We start from the raw sequence: 25,329 nt of genomic DNA on the forward strand, positions 1-25,329 counted from the left end.
GAAGAGAGGGAGTGGGTTGTGCCCAATTCTGGACCTACATACCTTGAACAGAGCCTTACACAGGATTCCATTCAAGATGCTGACACAGAAGCGAATCCTGGCTTCACTACGACATCAGGATTTGTTCACGGCAATCGACCCGAAGGATGCACACTCCTTGTATCGATCTTTCCTCGGCACCGTTTCTTTGGTTTGCCTTTGAGGGATGGGTGTACCAGTACAAGGTCCTCCCCTTCCATCTGTCCCCTCGCATCTGTACCAAAGTCCCATAGGCCACCCTGGCCCCATTAAGGGACAAGGGCATTCGCATCCTCAATTATCTCGACAACTGGCTGGTCCTCGCTCACCCACGAGATCTATTGCGTGCACTCAGGGACCTTGTGCTTCTGAACCTCGGCTGACTAGGGCTTCAGGTCAACCGGGGAAGAGCAAGGTCTCCCTTGTGCAGAGTATCACTTTCAGACCTTCAGCCTTTGGTCAGACCTGGCATTTCTACGGGCAGGGGTTCCCTTAGAGCAGGTCTCGAGGCATTTCGTGGTCAGGAAAGATGCCTCGGATTCGGGCTGGGGTGCCATGTGCAATGGGCAGGTAGTTTCGGGGCTCTGAACGGAGCCCCACCTGCAATGGCGTATCAACTGCCTAGAGTTGCTGGCAGTATCGCTGAGCCTGCGGAGGCTTTGGCTGTTGATTCAGGGCAAGCACGTATTGGTCCAGACAGACAACACAGCAACCGTGGCGTACATATGTTGCAACTCGACCCACATCCTCCCCCTTTGGAGTCAGCAGATGTTGAAGTCTCTGCGAGACACTCATGTCCCGGGTGTCCTCAATCATGCAGCGATGCACTCTCATGACAGGTAGCGCTTCGTGGAGAGTGGAGACTCCACCCCCACACAGTCCAGCTAATTTGGGAGATATTCGGGGTGGCGCAGGTTGGCCTGTTTGCCTCCCGAGAGTACTCTCATTGCCCCCTTTGGTACCCCCTGTCTGAGGTTCTCCTCGGCACGGATGCCTCGGGGCTGCGCAAGTATGCATTTCCCCCAGTGAGCCTCATTGCACAAACATTGTGCAAAGTCAGGAGGATGGGAAGCAAGTCCTCATGGTTGCTAATATTAGCATTATATTCATGCTGGTTAGCCAGAGGGGAACTGGCCCCCACAGTGAGCCTGGTTTCTCCTAAGGTTATTTTTCTACATTAACATCTTATGGAGTTTTGTGTTCCTTGCCACAGTTGCCTTTGTCTTGCTCATTGGGGTTCTAAATACAATGATTATTTAATTATGTATTTTTATACACAATTTACAATCATATTTAAACAAACTAAACAATGATGACTCTAAGGGTGCTTTCACACTAGTAATTTTGGTGTGCGCACCCGGGGTCGAATGACGTCAAAGTTCAGTTCATTTGGAAAATTTGAACACTGTTCCCTGTCTGTCACACACTCGATGTTGTGTCAATGTAATGACACTAGGGGTTCCATCTTGAGAGCCCCAATCACCTTTGCTTAAAATAGAAAAGTCCAATGAGAATTGGCGAGTGGAAATTGCATGCCATTCTCCGCCCCAGACATATGGGTATAAAAGTAGACTCATCACTCATTCACAATTTTTCTTCAGAGCCGAATGCATGCTTTTGTTCGTCCCCTCAACTTTCGCTTATGCTGCTGGATTTTAGATGGCGATTTGTAGATGGCACATGTCAGCGGTCACCATCGCACGATTGAGTGTTGTGCTTCCCCTGTGCCCTTCGGCAGCTGAGTCTGCAGATGCTAAAAGAATATATTCATAAGAGTATTTTTCCTTCTAAAAGAGCTCGCGAAAATGCCTGGTATCTTTTTAAAGATGTCCTCCTGTGTTTTAAAGATGTCCTCCTGTGTTTGCGCTACTGGATGTGGCCGTTATATCTCCCCTCCGGACAACATGAAACCTCGAGTCTCGAGTGCATAGGGCACCATTCTCATTGCAAGAACATGCCCATGAGAATGTTGCAGTCGCGGCTGAAATTGTATCCACCAGGTCCCATTATTTTTTTCAGATAATTGTCAATAATCCAAAAAATCCCAGACAATTATTTCATACCATTAACAAATTGCTCAAATGTAACAGTTCCTCTATTGTGCCTGTATGAACTCACCTCTGTAATGGATTTCTTGATTTTTTCAGCACCAAGATTGACAATGCTCATAAAGGCATTCTTAATACTCCAGTCTCATCTGCTTCGCATCTTTGTAATTCTTATTTCTCTGGCACCTCTTTCTCAAAATTCACCTGACTTGACCTGGTTTCTCTTGTTAATGAGGTATCACAAATGAAAGCTGCCACTTCCATAGTTGATCCTATTCCAACTTGTTTGTTTAAATAATGTTTCGCCTCTTTGTGTCCTGTTGTCTTGAGTATAATAAATGACTCCCTGTGCACTGGTGTTGTGCCAGCAGCATTTAAAACTGCTGCTGTAACCCCTGTACATAAAAAGACAAACTGAGATTTGGACAATCTTAACAACTTTCATCCTATTTGTAATCTTCCCTTTCTTGCAAAAATTTTAAAAATTGTGGCTTCTCAATTATATACTCATCTCAATCTTTTTGACCCCCTTTAATCTGTCTTTTACAAATTCCACAGCACTGATACGGCATTAGAGAAGGTCACAAATTACTTGTTAATGGCATCGGACTCTGGCTGTCTTTCAATTCTGATCCTCCTTGATCTCAGTGCTGCTTTTGATACTATAGATCATTCTCTTTTACTCACATGTCTTGACACCGTCTTTGGTGTTACTGATACTGCATTAAACTGCATTAAAGTCTTATTTCTCAGAGCGTCTGCAGTTTGTTTCCTTGAATGGATGTACAGGTAGGTCCAAGGCTGGTTATGTTAAATGTGGAGTTCCTCAGGGTTCGATTTTGGGGCCCTTACTGGGTATGCTGGCTTCTCGGATCAGGGCAAGGGCTGCCTCTGCGACTTTCGTGAAGACTTCGTGAAGGTTTGGAAGTGAAAGCCACGCATCCAAGCTCTGTGCTAGGGGCACCAAGGGATTGATTATTTTTTATGTACCCGGCGGGGCAGAGCAGCGGGCGGAGCAGGTAGTACAGCGTCGGGAGGCGAGGACATGTCCCGAGGCTCTGGTGCTGAGAAAAGACTTGAAGCACTTACCTCGCACACCCGGCAGGGGGCGGGTTAGAGACTGAGGAGGAAGTCCGGTAGAGGCATCCTCTGGACTCGTCAGAACCAGCCTGCCAGGGAACAGTCGTGGGGTCCTCGTCGCTGGGGCTGAGGGCTGGGCCCACTCTTGGTTGAGGTGGAGCAACAAGTTTTTTTATTTTTGAAGCCGCAGGAGGATGCCCTCGGGAAGCAGACAGGATTACCCAAGTGCAAGCTCCACCGTTGAGGGTAGTGAGAGCGGAGGAGCTTACTCAACTCGTCATGCACGTGTGGGACTAAATGAACCGGGGGGGGCGCAGCTGTGAGCGGTGCACATGCCCTTGGAACAATCAAGTAGCCGTGAGGGGGGGGGTTTCCGGTCCAGCCTCACGATCTCGGTACCCAGGAAAGCATAGCTGACCTCTGTGCGTCATGCTCAGACTGCCGCTGTAACGCTCTCCAATGCAGCGGCGATGACGTCATCCAATTCCAGGAGCTCAAGGGATCGGCCGGCAAGCCGCGAATTGGGACGCACTCATCCCGAGCTCGGACGGAAGCAAGCAAGTATGCTGGGGAGGTGGGTGGTTCGAGAGGATTTACCCGGCGAAACGGAACCCGTCATTATCCCCAAATCGCCTTCATTGCCCGCAGCGCCTGCCTCAATCCCGTAGGAAGGAGGTGAGGCGGCGGCTGAAGTGGCTTTCTCTCATGACAAAATAAAGCCGTGACCGCAATGCTGCCACGGTTATGTTCTCGCACTGAGAACACGAACCTCTGGAGAGAAATCACTCATCCCGAGCTCGGAAGGAAGCAGGCAAGTGTGCCGGGGAGGCGGGTGGTTCGAGGGGATTTACCCGGCGAACAGAGCCCGTCATTATCCCCAAAACGCCTTCATCGCCCATGGCACCTGCCCCAATCCCGTAGGAAGGAGGCGAGGCGCGGGCTGGCTGAAGTGGCTTTCTCTCATGACAAAATAAAGCCACGACCGCAATGCTGTGATGGCTATGTTCTCGCACTGAGAACATTAACCATGCATAAAACGCTGCCTGCGTGTGATCGCAGCCCAGGCACGCGAGGCAGCTTTTATGACCATCAGAGGAGGGGAGAAATCAACCGCATCCAGAAACTACACAGAGGCGGAAAGACGCGTCCTGAAAAGGACGTTCGACGCCAGCTGTGTATTTGCTCTTTTAGAGAAACTAACTCTTTCAGAGAAAATAACTCTTTTAACTGCGCTGTCAAAGCGCCCAGGGACAAACTGTACTGCCATGCAGAGAAGGAGAAAGCCGCTGATATGCGCCGTAGATCCAACAGCAATCGCACTCAGAGGTGGGAGGAACAGTGTGTGACTCACAGCTCTTTCATACACGACCATCGGCTCCGAAGAACATTTCTGAATGAACTCGACGTTTTCCCCATCTTTTATACCCGTATGTCCGGGGGCAGGGTATGCAAATACTGTCTGCCTAATTCCCATTGGCCTTTTTTCATAGATCAGAGGTATATTCGGCGCTCAAGAGACCCCTAGTGCCACTTCTTCGACACAACGTCAGCCACAGAGAAAGATAACATGGGCGTAGTCTTGCAATGTTTCTGAGATGAAGAATGAATTTGGGGATCAAATGTTAAATTTGCATCATATATCACCCCCAAATTTTTACATTTTGTTTGAAACTCCAGAGCAGAGCCATCCATGTTTAAGGTTAAATTACCAGCTTTACGAAGCTGGTGCGTTGAACCAATGAGCATTACCTCAGTCTTGTCAGTGTTAAGACAAAGAAAATTTAGAGACATCAATTTTTTTGTCTCAGTAATACATTGTTCAAGAAACGCGACAGCCACACAATCACCAGGTTTTGAATGGATGTAAATCTGGGTGTCATCTGCGTAAAATGATAATTAAGGCTGAGAGATCTTAAGAGCTGACCAAGGGGAAATATTAGTTATTTATGTGTAGTACAAATAATTAAAATTAGTTTACCAAGTTATTAGTTTATTTAAAATGTGTAAACTAAGTAAATGTTAGGGGCCAATGTTTAAAAAAAAATATTTTTTATCAACTGTAAATTTAATGACAAAAGTCTTAGATTTAACATCTTGAATTAACTGTGGAAGTGCACACAGATGCACTGTCTTGTGTTCATTTGCTGATGAAGGCTGCAATTAATGTAATATCTATGTATTCCATTTTAAGAGTGTAGTACATCCTTTGACCAAGGTGATCCACGCAGAGGTCAGTAAGGTGCTCTGCAGTTCAACTGTAAGCTTGTGGCAGATTAATTTCCAGAGAAGTCCATCTGAAGTCCAAGTTTCAGGCAGTGTCCAGTGAAGTATCCCATGTCTGTCGAATGGTTCTGGTATCAGTTCGTCCTCTGTGAAGTCCATCTGTTACGTTCCCATGTTGTCTGCCCCGTGTTTTCTGTTTCACTCGTCACTGATCATATTCCATGTCACGTTTTCCTTGTTGTCCGCCCCGTGTTTCACTTCTCTGTCTAAAAACTACACTTCCCAAAATTCCCTGATCTCATCACTGCCATCATTGCATCATTGTTCTCACCTGTGTCTTGTTTAGTCTTCATTGTGTCTGTGTATTTAAACCCTGTTGTTTTCCTTTTTCCTTGTCGTTCGTTGTATGGTTTCTTGTGGTGCCTTTGCCCTTGTTTCCTGCCCTTCGTGTTTGTTCTTCCAGCTGTGTGTTCTTTTGTGTTACAGTTAGTTTTTCCCATTGTGGACTTTTCTTTGTGTTTTCTTATTTGTTATTTATAAAATAAACTGCTTTTGGATCCAAACCAAAACAGCCTTCTCCTGCTTCCCACATCCATAACAGAACGAACGACCAAACAATGGATCCAGCGGTTCAGCGAGCTAACTACCACTTGCTCTGCTTAAGGCAAGAAGACCGCCCTATAGAAGACCACATCCGCGACTTCCTGAACCTGGCGAGTATCTCAGACTTCCCGGACTCAGCCTTGGTGGTCTTCTTCAGGGGCAATTTAAACGCTTCACTGAAGGAGCGGTTGCCACAGGCGATGCGCGGCTGGACTCTCCGCGACTTCCTGGAGGCGACGTTGCTGGTCTGCGGCTCACCGTTCACCGTGGGCATCATTGAGGAGGACCCTACCTCTCCACCCACGGCGGTGACTCTCCAGTCGTCCCTAGCGCTCCCTGTCACGCCAGCCCCTCCGGTCAGTGAGCAAACCCCCACGCCTGTCGCTGTCAACGAGCCAGCACGGCCAACTTCGTCTGCTCGGAGGAGGAAGAGAAGGAGGGCTTCTGCCTCCCAGCCCACGCCTGCCCCGGTCTGCGAGCCAGAGCCCACGCCTGCCCCGGTCTGCGAGCCAGAGCCCACTCCTGCCCCGGTCAGCGAGCCAGAGCCCTCGTCAGCCACGGTCAGCGAGCCTGAGCCCTCGTCAGCCACGGTCAGCGAGCCTGAGCCCATGTCAGCCACGGTCAGCGAGCCTGAGCCCACGTCAGCCACGGTCAGCGAGCCTGACGCCACGCCAACCACGCACAGCGTTCCAGCGTCGCCAGTCTCATCCGTCCGGAGGAAGAGGAGAAGGGGAAAGTCCTCTGCTCTCCAGCCTCCGCCTACCGCAGCTCCATCCACAGAACCCCCCGTGGCTCTGCCCTCAGTGTCCAGCGGACCCAAGCTCACGCATACCACGGTTAACCAGCCAGAGCCTGAAGCCTCAAACTTCAGTGAGCCAGCGCCTGTAGCCTCGACCATCCCTGAGCCAGCGCCTGTAGCCTCGACCGTCCCTGAGCCAGCGCCTGTAGCCTCGACCGTCCCTGAGCCAGCGCCTGTAGCCTCGACCGTCCCTGAGCCAGCGCCTGTAGCCTCGACCGTCCCTGAGCCAGCGCCTGTAGCCTCGACCGTCCCTGAGCCAGCGCCTGTAGCCTCGACCGTCCCTTGAGCCAGCGCCTGTAGCCTCAACCGTCCCTGAGCCAGCGCCAGTAGCCATGACCGTCCTAGAGCCAGCGCCAGTAGCCATGACCGTCCTAGAGCCAGCGCCAGTAGCCATGACCGTCCAAGAGCCAGCGCCCCTCGAGCCTTCCAGGGCTCCGCCTCCCGAGCCTTCCAGGGCTCCGCCTCTCAAGTCTCTCGAGTCTTCCAGGGCTCCTCCTCCCGAGCCTCCCACGGTTCCTCCTCTCAAGTCTCCCGAGCCTTCCAGGGCTCCTCCTCCCGAGCCTTCCAGGGCTCCTCCTCCCGAGCCTTCCAGGGCTCCTCCTCCCGAGCCTTCTAGGGCTCCTCCTCCCGAGCCTTCCAGGGCTCCACCTCTCAAGTCTCTCGAGTCTTCCAGGGCTCCTCCTCCCGAGCCTCCCAGGGCTCCGCCTCGCAAGTCTCTCGAGTCTTCCAGGGCTCCTCCTCCCGAGCCTCCCAGGGCTCTGCCTCTCAAGTCTCTCGAGTCTTCCAGGGCTCCGCCTCTCAAGTCTCTCGAGTCTTCCAGGGCTCCTCCTCCCGAGCCTCCCAGGGCTCCGCCTCTCAAGTCTCTCGAGCCACCCAGGGCTCCGCCTCAAGTCTCTCGAGCCTCCCAGGGCTCCGCCTCTCGAGCCTCCCAGGCCTCCGCCTCTAAAGACTCCTACGGTGCCACCTCCCTCGGCTCCGCCTCCAGAGCCTTCCAGGGCTTCGCCTCTAGAGCCTCCTACGGCGCCACCTTCTTCGGCTCCACCTCCTGAGCCTTCTTCGGCTCCGCCTCCTGAGCCTTCTTCAGCTCCGCCTCCTGAGCCTTCCTCGGCTTCGCCTCCTGAGCCTCCCTCTGCTCTGCCTCTTGAGCCTCCCACGGCTCCGCCCCCTGAGCCTCCAGAGGTTTCCATGGTTCCGCCTCCCTCAGTTCTGCCTCCTGAGTCTCCCTCGGCTCCGCCCCCTGAGCCTTCCAGGCCTCCGCCTCTAGAGCCTCCTACGGCACCACCTTCCTCGGCTCCGCCTCCTGAGCCTTCTTCGGCTCTGCCTCCGGAGTCTCCCGAGCCTCTCCCGGCTCCGCCTCCTGAACCTCCCTCGGCTCCACCTCCTGAGCCTCCCTCAGCTCCGCCTCCAATGGCTCCCTCAGCTCTGCCTTTCGTGCCTTCACCGCCTATGCCTTCCACGGCGCCGCCACCCAAATCTTCGACTGCTCCACCTCAGAAGTCCTCCTTGGCTCCGCCAGCTCCCCCAGTGGCCACTCCTCCTCCCAGGCCCCCTGAACCGGGCCTTGCCTTGAGGCCACCTCCCTGGCCTCCTAAACCTGTCCCTACCCAGTGGATGCCCCCCAGGCCACCTGACCCTGGCCCCGTCTCACATCCCCATAGACTGCCTGCCTGCCCCCTCGGCCTCCCTGGTCTACCTGTCTGCCCCTTGCGCCTCCGTGGACAGCCTGTCTGCCCTCTCGGCCTCCCTGGTCTGCCTGTCCACCCCTTGTGCCTCCGTGGACTGCCAAATTTTCCCCTGTGCCCCCTTGGACTGTCTCAGTGTCCCTTGTGCCTCCATGGACTGCCTGATTGCCCCTTGTGCCTCCTTGTTCTGTCTCTGTGTCCCTTGTGCCCCCTTTGGTCTGTCTGTTTTCCCCCTTTTCTAGCCCCTCTCTCCTTGAACATTTGTTTATTTTTGCCTTTTTTTTTTTGTTTCTTAGGACCGTCTGGAATATGGTCCTTTTGAGGGGGGATTATGTTACGTTCCTGTGTTATCTGCCCCGTGTTTTCTGTTTCACTCATCACTGATCACATTCCATGTCACGTTTTCCTTGTTGTCTGCCCCGTGTTTCACTTGTCTATCTAAAAACTACACTTCCCACAATTCCCTGATCTCATCACTGCCATCATTGCATCATTGTTCTCACCTGTGTCTCGTTTAGTCTTCATTGTGTCTGTGTATTTAAACCCTGTTGTTTTCCTTTTCCCTTGTCGTTCGTTGTATGGTTTCTTGTCGTGCCTTTGCCCTTGTTTCCTGCCCTTAGTATTTGTTCTTCCAGCTGTGTGTTCTTTTGTGTTACAGTTAGTTTTTCCCATCGTGGACTTTTCTTTGTGTTTACCTATTTGTTATTTATAAAATAAACAGCTTTTGGATCCAATCCACCCGTCTGCCTTCTCCTGCTTCCCACATCCATAACACCATCGTAGTAAATTGAAGTGATTTCAGGCTGGTTCTGGCTACAGTTAATCATCATCATTCAGCAACACATAGTAGTGCAAGATCAGAGCTGGATCTGGCAGGCTCTGGTAACCTCAGGATACAGTTATGTATTCTAAGGTTAAGACTGGAAAATATATAGAATAATATTAGCTAGATGCCATTCAAGTTAAAACAAGATTATAGAATATGGGAAGCGTTTATGGTTCCAGCAGACATAACTAATGAATCCTAACTATGAGTTGATGGATAATTTAGGTGTTTTCCTGGCTGAAAAGTTGAGTCTTTAATCTAGACTTAAACTGAGATAGTGTGTCTGGGTCCCAAACCATGTTCGGAAGACTATTCCATAGTTTAGGAACCAAATAGGAAAAGGATCTACCTCCTTTTGTGGATTTTGATATTCTAGGTATTATTAACAGGCCAGAATTTTGTAGTGAATGTGATGGAATATAGCCTGCTAGAAGGTACTTTGGAGCTAGACCATTCAAAGATTTGTAAATAGTAGTTTATGGAGCTATTTAGTTTATTTATGTAACCTGCAGGACATCCTCCTAATGATGTATAGAAAAGTTAGTGTCCTCCCAACTATGTAAATGTTTTACCAAAAAACGGTATATGTATAATTTATATATAATTTCATTAAGGATTTAGGCCCCATCATAGTACAGAGACTACACATATCAGAGTTGCAAATGACTTGCTCTCATCATCTGGTCATGGCTCCATTTCTCTTCTATTGGTTTTAGATCTTAGTGCTGCCTTTGACACCATAGTTTACGAAATTCTCTTGGATAGGCTTGGAGGGGCATTAGTTTGGTTTAGATCCTATCCTGGGAGACATTATCAGGAACCGTGGAATTAGTTTTCACTGTTATGCTGTTGATACCCAACTTTATATTTCCTCGAAATTTCGCATAAGTTAGCAGAGTGTATCAATGATATCAAAGATTGGATGGCTAGAAATGTCCTTCTATTCAATTCCAACAAAATTGAGGTACTAATTATTGGACCAAAAACCTCTAAAAGTAAGACACAAAAATAAAATTGGACTTGTCTTCTACAGCGAAGAACTAAGGTGATGATAGCAATCTGTAGAACATCAGTCTTCCAACTCAGAAATGTTGCTAAGTTACAACACATGCTCTCTGTTTCTAATACTAATTCATATGTTCATGACCTCAAGACTAGTTTATTGTAATTATTTTGACATGGGGGATTTGAGATTGGTCTATAATCAGCCAACTCTCCAGGATCAAGCTGTGGCTTCTTAATAAGCGGTTTGATAACTGCTATCTTAAATTTTCTTGACATGCCCTAAGGATAATGAGGAGCTACTAATATTAAGAAGAGGTTCTGAGATTACAGAAAACACTTATTTTAAGAGCCTAGCTGGTATTGAATCTAACATTCATGTTGTTGATTTTGATGTTTTGATCAAGTTGTTTAGCTCTTCCTGTCCTATGAGTCTGTTCTAATGAAGTCCTGTGGGCCACACAGACACACACACACAAACACAAATTAGGATCAGTGGATCTTCTTCAGCGGCATCTCATGTGAAGTAAACTGTCTCTTGTTTACTGAAGCAGAAATATTCTTGTAGACTTTTAAAATCACAAGAGATTCAGAGTTGAGTCCTTCACAGTCATTTGGCACATAAACAGTTGTCAAATCTTCTGTAAATTCAATAAAAAAGACCCTCCACTGTTCTGTTCTGTAACATTTATTATTTGATCACTTTGAATGAATTAATCAGATAAACAGCTATAAATGTGAATGATCTGAGATGATCTGAAAGGAAAGAGCAGTTATTATATATTATTAACATGCCTCACACACGTTCATATACACAACACGTCTTTATTAATCTCTTTTCTACATGGACACTAAACATTTTCTTTCTACGTTAGTTCAGTCAACACTCTGAACACAATTAATTTCTACATTCTTTAATATATTTAAAGATATTTTGAAGTCATCAAATCTATATAATAACACAATTAGAAGTATGGAAATTATACAGTGACCAGAAATGTCACATCAAAAGAATGTTGAGCTGTATAAAATATAATTGAGAAATATCCAGGGGCCCTGGCTGATCGAGGTCCCTCAGAAGCTGCTTATTCCTCTTGTAGATAGAAATAAATAACCCATATGACAAAATAACAGTTCAGAATCACATACTGTCACACATCTGAGCATTTCTGCTATTTATACATACTGTCTACTGTATGTATGACATTGTTGAATGTTATGGTATGTTAATTACCATTGGTGTATGAGTGTGTTTGTGAATGGGTGATTGGGAAACAGTGTAAAGCGCTTTGGTAACCTCTAAGGTTAAAAAAAAGCGCTATATAAGTGCAGACCATTTACCATTTACCATTTAATTAAGAGGATGTCAATAATAGTAATATTTATGTCATTTCATTATTCATCCTCTTCTCATCTACACACATGGTTAAAAAAAAAGAATTCAAGATTATGATCAAATAATGTATTTAAAAATAAAATACATTTACAACAATGGTGTGACAAAATTGTGCTTCTTTAGCTCAGATCATGCTAAAAAAGCAATTTTTCAGACTGCTTTAGACCATAAATGTGTGTTCTCTAGTATGTGATAACCAGTAACTAAGTTTCCATCCAAATATTTTTAGCGCATCAAAATTAAGCCGATGGAAACGCACATTATTGCTAAAATGTCACAAATGTCGACATAATATTTTTCCATTTAACTCAAGCACATAAACTCTATGTTAGAGTTACAAAACTCTATATAGAACTCTTTGTATAGATACAAAAAATAGTTGGAAACACTTTTTGTCCATAAAATTGGCATTAATGCAAAAATGTAGTGTCACATGACAGAGTTTGCCCCAATCGTTAGCCTGCAGGTTTATTGTACGTGATTATGGATTGAAATTTACGGCATATAGAACCGACTACAAACATGACACTTCCAGGAGTGCTACACAAATATCCCGTGCACATAAATTTGAGATGATAATCAAGTTTAGTTGGTGGTTAAAGTCGCTGGAGAAATATGCAGGACATGATGCAGTTGTGATGCTTTAGATTAGATGTTTAAAATATTGAATATGAGGAATGAATCATATGTAACACTGATATTACACGCATCAATGTTTCTTTAATATCTGTCACACATCAGAAACACATCCATGATGATCCTGAAAGTTTCTTCAATACTTGAACAGGGTCATGATGATTCACTTTCGGGTCGTAACCGATGGCAACCTGCGATAGGTGCAACATCAGGACCGATATTACAGTCCCATCAGAAGAGCAACTGTTCCTAATTTCAATGAATTGTCTCAATCTCCCCATTATACCAAAACTTTGGAGGAAAAAAATGAGGGGCATCTGTGAGGTGAATTAGTGATAAACACATTTCTGAATGGAAACGGCTTCAGGGCAGATTTCTGTTGCGCTAAACCAAAACTTGTGCGACAAAGTGTTTTTTTTAAGCATGACGCCATCACGCACACCATTATTATCCATAAAAAGCCATTTGTATGGCATTTTCACTTTGACGATAACAAAATAGCGATAAAGGTGGATGGAAACTAGGCTATAGTTATGATTTATTCCATTCATCAGTGACCCATCTGATCATGTAATGCACATATGTGTGTGTGTGTGTGTGTGTGTGTGTGTGTTGTGATAGGTGGGATAAAACAAACTCCACCCAGCGGTTGGTGTGAGTACATTAATAAATACACACAAGAAGTGCAGGATGATGTCATGTTTCTGAGGTCATTTCCTGTGCAGTAGATGTTCGTTATGTGATGTTTAACATGTCAGAGCTGAACAGTCAACATTTAACTTAAACACAATCTCATTTCACAGGGCCGGCTGCTGGAATTGCACAATAACTCGTAACTTTCAATTTTGAGTCAGATTTTATCCTCTACATCGAGGTGTGTGTCGTTAGTAGTGCTATTTTTCATTTATACTTTATTGCATAGGAGTCTGAGTAAATTAAGACACACCTAATCGAACCATCTTCCTAACGAAATACAGTTTAATTGATGTAAAGACGCACATAATCCTCACCATTTAAAAAACAAATCACCATAACAGAGACATAAATATGCTCTTAATAATTACCACATGACAAATAACTAAATGTGACAACAAATAAAACACAGACAGTAAATATAAACAACACTACAGAGTAATATTCATTATTTTTTCATGCCGTGTTGCATTGCTGGGAATGCCTAACCCTAACACAGTTTCTGAAGGAAAAAACTTCACTTGTCACAGAAGGATTAGGGGAGTTTTCTGAAGAATAATCTAAAAACAACTTGAAAAACACTTTCGACGTGACGTGAGAATATGAGTAATTAATCAGCAAAGATCTGCTAGTGTTATTACTTATATTTATATACTTTTGCTTTGTTTCTAAAGGCCCTAAATAAATGATTGTAATTTTATTTTTACACTTCTATATTGCTGTACCTGATTTGTTCTTTTGTTTCAACTTATATTAACTATTGCACGTAATTCTGCCTCATTTGTTTACATTGATTTTGTTGCACTAAATAATCATGAAAAGCATTGTTGACCATTTCCTTGCTGTGAAAGATTATATTTAATCTAAAACTATTTCAAAAAGTGTCTAATTCATTTTTATAACATTTTTAATGAACTGCAAAAACTAAAATCAAAACTAAAGGTGAATAAAAAGTGTGCAAAACTGAAAAGAAATGCCTAAATTTATAATGCCTAAAACATTTTAACCTAAAATCTTAGATTAGGACAAATATACATGTTATTTGTCAGATGCTCAGCATATTTTAAAAAGAAAGTTCTTATTTCTATGAATGTTTAATGTTATGACTCATGATGTCACCTAGAGCCCCACAAACCCATGGGCCAGCCCTGAATTTACAATAGTGTCATTGTTCCAAGGCCGTAGCTAATGGGGTGAAAAGTGGTAATGATTCTAGGGCCCCAAAGGTACAGGGGGATCCAAAACAAATTAGAAACTGTAATTCCTTAATAGGTAAGGGGCCCAGAAATCCTTGCTATTACCCTGATTGTGTCTTCATATTAATCATGACATCATTCACAAACACACATATTAACAATGACAGCAGTGTCTGTGTGGCGTTGTGTATTTGAAAGGTCAATTTTGAAATAACTCACATTATTATTAACATGAGACATATGATGATGAAGAGAGACAGAATGAAGTGTTGTTTTTCAGTGTGAGTATGAGAAGAAGTTGTGGATGGCAGCGATCAGTGGTATGGCGGGGATGAGCACATGCAGCGAGCAGGCACAAGAGAGCGCTCGGCGTTTGTGTCGCGGGCCGTTGCAGAGTGCCGTGTTGCAGCAGGTGATGCAGACAGAGTTCAGTTTTCCCGTACAGAACTGCTGATAACCCGACGACGCAATCAGACATGCCCCTGATGATGCACATGACTTCCTGTAGTGAACTCCTGCGCACACACACACATCATATTTAAGTCAAATCATTTTAACATAATATCATATAATAATACATACTATAGTGGAAATAATGACTTAGACTTTCATTTCTATTATGGCCACTTAACAATTACAACACATAAAAGGGCAAATGAACAACTTACAGAGGAATTTACATGTTACTATAGATCACAACAATCTGGTACCAGAAGTAAAAATCACATACATTTTCCTCCTGAAATTACTGATTATTACTAATTAACAACATGTATTTACTAATGGTTAAGTATAAGGATAAGGGTCAGGGTTAGGGGTTAATTGCTTGTAATTATGCATAATTGACTGTTATTACTGTATTACCTAACCTTTTTACATTTATTTTACTTTATGAGCGCTAAATATGCTTTTCATGTGGAACACGGATGTGTGTGGGGTCTTTGAAGCCAAATTGTGCTCTGCTATCTGTGCACGCATGCCAATAGAGCTTCCCATGAAATGCGAGCTCCATTGACAGGACCCGTGCAAGCGCATCAACTGGGCACTCCTTAAAATGTGCGCTCTCGTGACAAATGCAGAGTGGCTAACATGCATGATTAATTCGGGTTTACATCGATATCGTTGTGCATGTGACTCATTTGAATTTAACATGAGAATTTGCTATATAAAAGTACCATGGAGCAGTTCAACCATCATGTGAAATGTCTTAACAATGTCGACATTCTGAACAGCACTAACGAAGGAAAGAGAAACACCTGCTCAGCTCCAGCATCAGTTATAAGACTTTACACATCAACACCTTTACTAAAATGTTTCCCAGTTAACTGTAACAGAATTTTTATTACGCATAATTAGCCAAATACGGGACCGGGTGTGTAGGATCACGACCCGGCCCCGCCCTCCGCCCTCCGCCCTGCCACATTCGTCCCTCGTTCTCTCAGGCTGGGGAGCCCCCGGCCTGACATACATCCCCCCCTCTTTCCCTGGGGGAGGGCGTGCTTTAAGTCTAGTCTGCCAGCAGGTCATCCCCATCTACCTGGACGAGGGAGGGGAAAAGAGGAGGGAAACAGAAATAATAAAAATGGGAGGTACTTCCTGTAACAGTGTAGTACCCCCCAAAAACAGTAAAATTTAAAAGAGGGAAAAGGCCAACACAGAGCGACAGTGAGAGAGGAGAGAGACATGAAAAAAAAAAAAAAACGTACTCGCCAGTTCTCCGATACGCCACAGCTTGTTCCTCGGCCACTCCTCCACCCTCTATCGGATTACAGCCGTGCCTCTCCGGGCAGATCAGAGGCAGTCCTCCAGCCCCTGGCAGAAGGAACACCCGCCGCGTTCTCGGGGAACAGAAGAGTTCCCCTGGCAGCGGTTCTCTCGCTCCAGGCGGTCGGCAGTGAGCCCCTCCCCGCTCGCGGTCGGCGGTCTTAAACCCCGCCGCGTTCAGCGGCTGTTAGGTAACTCCTCCGCCCCTGGCAGTGGCCCTGACCGCTCCAGGCGGTCAGTTAGGAGCCCCTTCTCCCCTCGCGGTCGGCGGTCTTAAACCTGGCAGCGGTTCTCTCGCTCCAGGCGGTCGGCAGTGAGCCCCTCCCCGCTCGCGGTCGGCGGTCTTAAACCCCGCCGCATTTCAGCGGCTGGTAGGTAACTCCTCCGCCCCTGGCAGTGGCCCTGACCGCTCCAGGCGGTCGGTTAGGAGCCCCTTCTCCCCTCGCGGTCAGCTCCGTTGGGGTGGACGGTAGTGGCGAGAACTCTACTACGGCGTATCTCTCCCCCTTCCCGGGCTTCGGCACTAGTGTAAAGGGATCAATGGAAAGGAGGAGGCGAGAACCGGCTTGATAATATAAATAATGGTTTAATGATAAACTTAAAAGAAGACACAAACACACACGACGGACATGTCCGTTAACGATCTCTCTCTCTCACACGATCCCCTGCAGTCGACCTTTATTGCTCAAGGAGGCATAATTAGCCTAATACAGGACCGGGTGTGTAGGATCACGACCCGGCCCCCCCCCCCCCCCCTCCGCCCTGCCACAGACACATACTATTATAAAGTATTTATAGATAGTATTCAATTATGCCATCAGACATGCTCCCACTGCCATTTTGGATGGAGACACCGGTAAACAAAGCACTAAGTTCCTCTGGTACCAACAAGATATAGAAAGACATTCGAAAAATTGTGACTGCAGAAAACATTAAACTTTATATAGAAACACTGGATAATATTTCACGAATATTTTAAAAGGTTTAATTGTAAATGTGCAGTAAACTTTATTTATATATTTTTTCTGCTGTTCGCTGTCTTAGCTAACTATATTAACTGTGTTCAAAGAATATATAAAACTGTTAAACTGACTTCTTGTGTAATCATAATGTTTATTGTTTATTGTCATTTTACGCATTCATAACATTTATCATGTATATAAATCAAGAACTGTCTCATCATTCAAAGATTCATAGCTCTGTCTTTACTGGGTGATTATAGCTTTGATCCAGCTCTATCAGGTATGAAAGGTTTGAACTCAGAAGTTGAGCTGAAGCCACATAACAACAGCCAACCTCTGTCACCATACAGCCTGATAATCAACACACACAAATAAACAACCAGATAAATTACAAATACACACATCAGCATTAGGGTTGAGGCAATATATTACATTTAAATTTAATTTAAAATATTGTAAACCAGAATAAGTGATAAATCATATCTGGGAAAATTCAAAATTTGTAACATAATTTTTTTCCATGTATCTTTCATATAAGAAATTACCCATCAGGTATCAAAATCAAAAAGGTTTTTTTAACAGAAAATATGTAGGAGACGTTGTGTCCAAGTGCTTTTCATGTGGAGTTAAATGCGGCACTTGACGTTTGCGTTGATGCCCTGACACGAAACGTGAATGCGGCTTTTAAAGGTGATCATGAAAGGCAAACCAAATACTGCCAATATTACAAGTACATGGCGGCATATGAAGATAGTATGGGTGCTAGATTGCCCTGCCTGAAATCCAGACCTTTCTCAAATTTAGAATACGGTGCAATATGGAACACAAAATATAGGCGCCCTCCTCCTTGTCACACTCTCCCCTCCAGGCATTGCCCTTCTGGCTGTGTCTGCTGGCAGGCTTTTCCCCACCTCTCTAGGGCTGGAGAATTTAAATCGTTACTGCATAAACACACCTCCTTTCTATGTAAATTAGTCTAATTTGAAATTGCATTTCTTTCACAAAATTTGCTGGCTGCAATATATCAAATTAAATCAAATCAAATCACTTTATTGTCACACTACTGTGTACACAAGTGCAACAGTAGGTGAAAGTCTTGTGTGCAGTTCCGAATAACACAGCAGTACCAATTACAATAAACAACATATTTACACAACACAATTTACATAACAAATGTACACATACTTACACAACACAATATACAATGTACTGTAAACAATACAAACAATATAGAATACACATACAATAAAAATAAAAAAATAAGGGTAAGGGTATATAAAAATATATATACAGTAGTTGAATTGGGGAGAATATATTTGACAGTCCAGTGTGTGATACAAGATGATGATTAATAAAGTGCAGTGCTGATTGTTGATCGTAAGAGATCAAGTGTTCAAAAGTCTGATTGCTTGGGGGAAGAAGCTGTCATGTAGTCGGCTGGTGTGGGTCCTGATGCTGTGATACCACCTGCCTGATGGTAGCAGTTTTAATTCCTGGAATTAAAAGCGGAGGTCCGTGCACTAAGTGCCGCGTGAACATCGCCGTTAACCCATGGTTTCTGGTTGGGGTTGATCCGTAATGCTTGCCTGTAAGTGGGCAGAAGCAGAACGGAATAGTGGTCCGATTTGCCAAATGGTTGGCGGGGGAGGGATTTGTAGCCATCCCGCAAAGGAGAATAGCAGTGGTCCAAGACCCGGCCTCCTCGTGTGTTGAAGCTGATATGTTGGGGATATGCCCCGGTCTGTGCCGGCTTGTGGTTGGATGTACACAGCTGTGATAATCACCGCTGTGAATTCCCTCGGTAGCCAGAATGTACGACACAGAAGCATGAGATATTCCAGATCAGGAGAGCAGAAAGACTTGATAAAATGTACGTTCCTCTGATCACACCATGATTTGTTGATCATAAAACATACACCACCACCTCTGCTTTTACCTGAGAGGTCTTTCGCTCTGTCCGCTCGGTGCACGGAGAAGCCCAGACAAAGGGCTCCGCCGGCGTGTTTGTAAACAGTGGGTCGCCATTGAGGAATTTGAAGTCCGGTTTTCAGTGTGTAATTGCCGAACCAATGTCCAAAATCTTTGTCTGTCATACACAGTAAGGCAGACAACATCCAAGACAAAAAGTAAAATGTATTTTATTTAAAAGAAATGTACGTGAAGATTAAAGTTAGGTTAGGTGTAGTAATGCACACTTTCAGCATGTTTAAATAGATGATTTAGTCTTGATCACTGTGATGCTAACAGTATGAATATCATGATTGTTCTCCATTCAAATCCATAAGTTATGCCTTTGGGAAAGCAGGATTAGTCAACTTTGTGTGTGCGCTGGGGACAGAGTTATTTGGGCACAAGGCGAGGCCCTTTCTGTTGCGAGGCCCCATTTCAATTGAAATGGTTAAAACATAGCAGAGGCGACCTCTGCCAGCTATAGATGTTGGATGAACTGAAGGCATGAAGTGTTGCTTGAGCAGAAGGATTTATCTTTGGTCAGTACAGCGGTATTCAATGTGAGAAGATGTAGCAGTTCTCCCCCTTTGTTTGATTTGTTTCATGGACAGGACACCGTACTGGCACCTTATAAGAGTTAGAATCATTGCCGGTTCTGCGACACAAATTGCACACTTTGAGCACTGCCATAAGGGAAAGAAACTTCCAATGCCATTGCAATGTTGCGCAGTAAACAACATGCTAAAGCATGCAAAAGCCATCTGTGTGTGTGAGTTAGAGCAGTGTTTCTCAATTGGTGGGTCGCAAACAAAAGTGGGTTGCAGGTCTATTCGGACTGGGTCACGGACAGCAGGGAAAGAACAATGGCATGGCTCTCCCATTGAAGATATAGATTTAAATGAGCTGAGTGACAGATAGATATGGAACAATCAGTTATAATAATAATAATAATAGTTGTAGTAGTAGTAAAATCCTAGTAATAATAATAATAACAATAATAGTAGTAGTAGTGGTAGCAGTAATAATAATAAAAACACTAATAGAAGTAGTAGTAGTGATAATAATAATATAATCTCAGCTTTATGAAATTTTAGACTAGTCAATAAAATGATTGCCGATATATGAAACTCTCTAGGTCTGGGAGCCGCTCCACCACCACCGGCAAGCATATCCAACAGACCCGCCCGACACAGACCCTAACCCCAGCCCCTCCTCCCCAGCCACTTGCAAAACCCAATTCCATACAAGCGGTTAAGCCTCTGTGCGCCGCTGTGTCTTCCTCCACAAAGGATACTGGGGCACCACGGCAGGCACCTCTAAATCAAGCTCACCTGGTCTGGTCTGGCAGATGACCAGAAATCATTGTTTAGTTGACCTTTTTAGATTATAATCTTTGGCTGGAACCGTGGTGTGCACCAGTTAGCTCCCCAGCCAGAGACACAACATCCAACCGAGATAGCACTCCAACACAGTCACGTTAAAATAAGAGAAGGGACCGCCGGCAGATGTGGCAAAGGGAGGGGCCAGGTAAACCAAAAATCGCACAGGCAAGTGCCCATGCCGATAAGACGTGCCAACCGCACTCACCGACAGCACTAGAACAGTCACCAGACCCAGACAGTTAATAAAGTATATAAGTTATAAGTGTATAAATAGAATGTTTTTGGAATTGGATTTTATAAGGAAGGCGGGTGGGAGGGAGGATAAATTGTTCTGTAATAATATAAATATCAACTACCACCACTACTACCCCATCAACAATAACAATAATAGCATTAACTATAACAATTACATGCATAATTTACATATATACAGAAAATAAATGAAATATATTATAGCATATAAACCACTATAATATATTTAAATTACATCAAGCTATAAATAATTGTAGAACAGTATATTAAATAATACTCAGGCATTGTTTATCTATTATAGACATAGTTTGTATTTATTTATGTATATTACAACTTATTTGAGCCATCAACTTACCAGCTAGTTTCTTTTTTTCTTTCCCCCTTCTTTTCCTTGTCTTTTTATTAGAGCAAAATATGGATATACAACAACATAAATATAAGATAAACAAACCAATAAACCAAAAACAAACAAAACAGATATTGCATGATATTATGTGAAATGTAGGTGTGAGGTGGTGTTGTGTTGTGTGTGTGTGTGTACATCTCTATTCAGTATGTACTGAAGAAAAGTAAAAAGTTTATTTAAAAATATATCAATAAATAAATATAAATAATAATAAAAGGGGGGGGTGTAATTCTGTAGTTTTATAGATATGTGTTTGTAATAAATAGAAAATAAACATTATTGTTATATATTAATAGGTTATAAATATAATTATGATATGATAATACAGTCATAGTAATTAGAAAATATGTATTAAATCAACTAAATTATTGACATAATTATGGAAATATCTTTATACAATGACATTGATGACAATGCTGACTATAGATATAATAATATTGATGATAATGAAATAGTATTAACGATCATAGTGGTAATAATAGAGATGGTAATAATGATGATAGTCCTATAAATAATAATAATATGAACAATATATAATATCAACATGTACATGCACATATATATATGCATATACATGCTGATACCATACACTGCTCACACTTGTATATATACGGATAAAACCACAAATATATATATTTCTTAAATATTTGTATCCTTTCCCTTAAAAAAAAAAATAGTTTCAAGTATAAATATAGCTGCAAACTGCGATACCGGGGTCAAGACAATTATCAGCACCATGAGCAGCAAAATAAGTTTTGTGACATGTTCAAACAACAGTGTATGAGGAGTTAGAAAAGTAAACTTTCAATCATAAAAATATTTTTTATTTTAAAAATAACAAAAAATAGCTACTTCTAAGAATTTTTGTCCAGTATGTGTCACTGTTCTGAAACTTCTCAGGTAGTATCTGGGCATGATGTTATCATGCAGGAAAGCATCAAGAGTTATAAGCCAAAATAGCCATTTTCTCCTGACCAGTAGGGGACAGTGTGCCAAAATGCTGCAGGTAACCTCAGGGCCTAATGTTGATGACATGCACCAAGTTTCGTCCCAATCCCTCAAATCATTGCAGAGATACAGCCTCAAGTAAAATTTTGCACATTCTTCATCAAATTCGTTGAAGTGGCATCCGAAAACGCTATGGTTTATTACAATTCTGTGAATCTTTTTTTTGTTTTCAAAACATTTAAAAATGGCGGACAGGAAGATTGCTCAATCATGACATAATTGGTATCATTGTTCTCAGTATGAACCACGGAATCTATCAAGACCAGTCTCATGACAGTAGGCATAAGGAGTCAATAGCTATAAGCATTTTTAGAAATAGCATAATCATTTTTGACCACAAGATGGAGCTGTCCTGAAACCAATTTTTCCCTTCAGAGCATGGTGCCAAAGACACATAATGAGTTTTGAAACAATAAGCCAAGTCGTTCGTAAAATACAGCATTTTATGGCTAAATTCAAAATGGCTGATGTCCAGAATGGCTGACATAGGAATTTTTCATTTCGTTCAACTCGATATACCACACTGAATCTAATGAGACCAATTTGATGATTTTATAAAAAACTGTTCAGAAGTTATAAGCAAACATTAACTTTTTTTATATCTCATGACCACTAGGTGGCGCCTTTCAGAAACTGAGCAAGCACCCCCGAGTCATGGTTCCTATGACAAGTAATATGTTTGGTATGAATATGCTAAAGCATTACAGAGATATACCCTCGCGTCCATTTTGGAGTGCTCTTCGTCGTCTTCGTTGAAGTACCATTAGAAAATTTAATAGTTTATCAAAATTCTGTGAATAAATTTTGTCGTGGGTGCCTCTAGATGATGCAGGCGAATTTTTATGCAAACCTGACAACTTTTTGAGTCCCTTCAGGGCATGATGCCAAAGACACATACCGAGATTTTTGGCAAAAGTGTTCAAGTTATAAGCCAGAAGGTCAGGGGTTCAAGCCCCAACACCACCAAGACACCACTGTTGGGCCCTTGAGCAAGGCCCATAAACCTATCTGCTCCAGGGGTGCTGTATCATGGCTGACCCTGCACTCTGACCCCAGCTTAGCTGGGATATGTGAAAAATAAATAATTTCACCATGTATATGCAGAAATGTATGTATAATGTGTGACAATTGATCAATTAAATTAAATTAAATTCTGTGATATATCAAAACCCATGATATTTTCAGAGACGGTTATCATACAATGAAAATCTCATACCGTTGCAACCCTACTTTTTTGTTTATTGTAATTTTATGCATTCATAGCATATATCATACTTGTAAATCAAGAAAGTTCTCTTTGCTGATACCTGCTGCTGTATTTACAATGTCTGAGAGTGTTTACTCCAGACTTAAGAAAATGAGACCAAGCCAAGATTTGTATTACTTTGAATGTAATATTGAACACTGTCTACTTGAAAATAAATGCAGTAAATGAGACACGGTCAAACATTTAATAGTTTGGAGTATTCAATAAATAAGAGCCTAAACACAAGCTTACATGCTGAAACATGCCGAATCCGGACTGCTTTATGTAAACAACATAGAGAATAGTTGTTGCCAATTTAAGAATCAGATTATTGTCTTTTAGCATTTACACCAGTGTATAAGAGATATAAATATTTTACTAAAGGGTCAAGTTGGAACTGAGGAACACTTACAAACGGCAGAAACATGCAGGTAAACATTAGCATGCCATTACACTCGTCTGTATTACTCCAGAAACAACTGGAGACATATCCTTACAGTTCCTACATTTACAGTACCGTAATTTCCGACTATAAGCCGCAACTTTTTTCCCACGCTTTGAACCTCGCGGCTTAAACAACGACGCGGCTAATATATGGATTTTTCCCGCTTTAAAATGTTATAAAAAAAAAATTAAAAAAACATTCTGTGACGTGCTCAGTTTTTTGGCGGCGTGAAGCTTTCATTAGACCAATGAAATTGCCGAACGGGTTAAGGTCAAACAACTTTTTTTGTTTACTGTTTAGATTAAATCGAGCGCGCTCAAACTTCCCATCATTCTGTTTACGGTAGTCATTTTGTCACCCTCAAGACACAGAGAAATGCATATGATGCAGCTTTCAAGTTGAAGCCGATTGATCTGGCTGTTGGAAAAGGAAATAGAGCTGCTGAACGGGAGCTTGGTCTTAATGAGTCGATGATAAGACGTTGGAAACAGCAGCGTGATGAATTGACTCAAAAAGACAACTAAAGCTGAGGCTATTCAACTCCGAAACCGAAGGAGATGACTTCAGTGGTTTCAGTGCACAAGAGAGAAAGATAGTGACCAATGACTTTCTTGCTAGGCTACTGTTTACTGCTATTTTTTCATTTTTTGTTACAAGCCGTGTGTGGCAGCGGGGGCGTGGTCAAGCGCCCATCCAGGAGAGAAAAGAGGTAAGGGCGCTTACACCTGAGCTAATGTCTAACACCTGTGTCTAATTTCAGTAAGCATGGGGAGAGCGGCATAAAAAGGTAGCAGAGAGTGAGTGAGTGAGTGACAGACAGACACACGTCAGTCTAGTGTTGGCGCATAGAAGACCAAGCATTGAGAAACTTTATAAAATTGATTGTAAACATTGCTGTGGCCATTAAAAGCCTTACCTGGAACGTCAAGTGCCCTGCTTCACGTGTCCTTCTTGGGAAAACTGTCACACTGTTTTCAGCACTTGATGTAAGCGCCCTTACCGCTTTTCTCTCCCGGACGGGCGCTTGACCACGCCCCCGCTGCCACACCATGTTTCGTTAAAGCCTATTTATTTTTGTTACAAGCCGTGTTTCGTTAAAGCCTGTGTAAAGTTCATTTGTTTCAATGTAGCGGTAGGCACCTGCGGCTTATAGACAGGTGCGGCTTATTTATGTTCAAAATAATAATTTTTTTAAAATTCAGTGGGTGCGGCTTATATTCAGGTTCGCTAAAATAGTCCAGAAATAACGGTATCTTAAAAGACGTTAGCTGAAAGTTTTTAATTTTCTTATATTCATCCTGGTTACGTGTCCTTTCTTTTCATATAAAGTGCTCCAAATTTTTGTGTTTCTGTGTTTTGTGATTCATTGGCCAGATAAAGGACTATACAACTGGTAACCATTTAAAAATGACAACAACCAGTTTATAAAGTATATAAACTTGATAGTTTATACCAAACTTTAAATACTACACAAACATTACATGGTTTTAGTAATACTCTTTCTCCCACTGCACCGCCAGACAAGATGCCATATGTCATGATGTCATCAGAATATTATCTATACATTAGGGTAGAATTTGTTATAATATCTTTAATTTATGCTAAATACAGTAAAACATTCTCAACCTTTTACTCAAACTGTTCATAATATAATTTGTATTTGTATGGAACTCCATTTATGATCTCGTGATGAATTTTAAATTTGTTCTGTG

The 25,329-nt window shown here is 43.2% G+C and overlaps 1 protein-coding gene across 1 annotated transcript in view; it reads right to left on the bottom strand.

Annotated features, from left to right (window-relative positions):
* Positions 1–13,990: 13,990 nt before the first annotated feature.
* LOC127643702 (ly6/PLAUR domain-containing protein 1-like) overlaps positions 13,991–25,329 on the bottom strand; it is a 28,766-nt gene continuing 17,427 nt past the window's right edge. Inside the window, exon 3 of the mRNA XM_052126523.1 lies at positions 13,991–14,717. Within this exon, the coding sequence (XP_051982483.1) occupies positions 14,479–14,717 (239 nt within the window). The 3' untranslated portion in view covers positions 13,991–14,478. The remainder of the gene's footprint in view (positions 14,718–25,329) is intronic.

Source organism: Xyrauchen texanus, chromosome 5, assembly GCF_025860055.1.
Source record: "Xyrauchen texanus isolate HMW12.3.18 chromosome 5, RBS_HiC_50CHRs, whole genome shotgun sequence".
Taxonomy (NCBI): Eukaryota; Metazoa; Chordata; class Actinopteri; order Cypriniformes; family Catostomidae; genus Xyrauchen; species Xyrauchen texanus.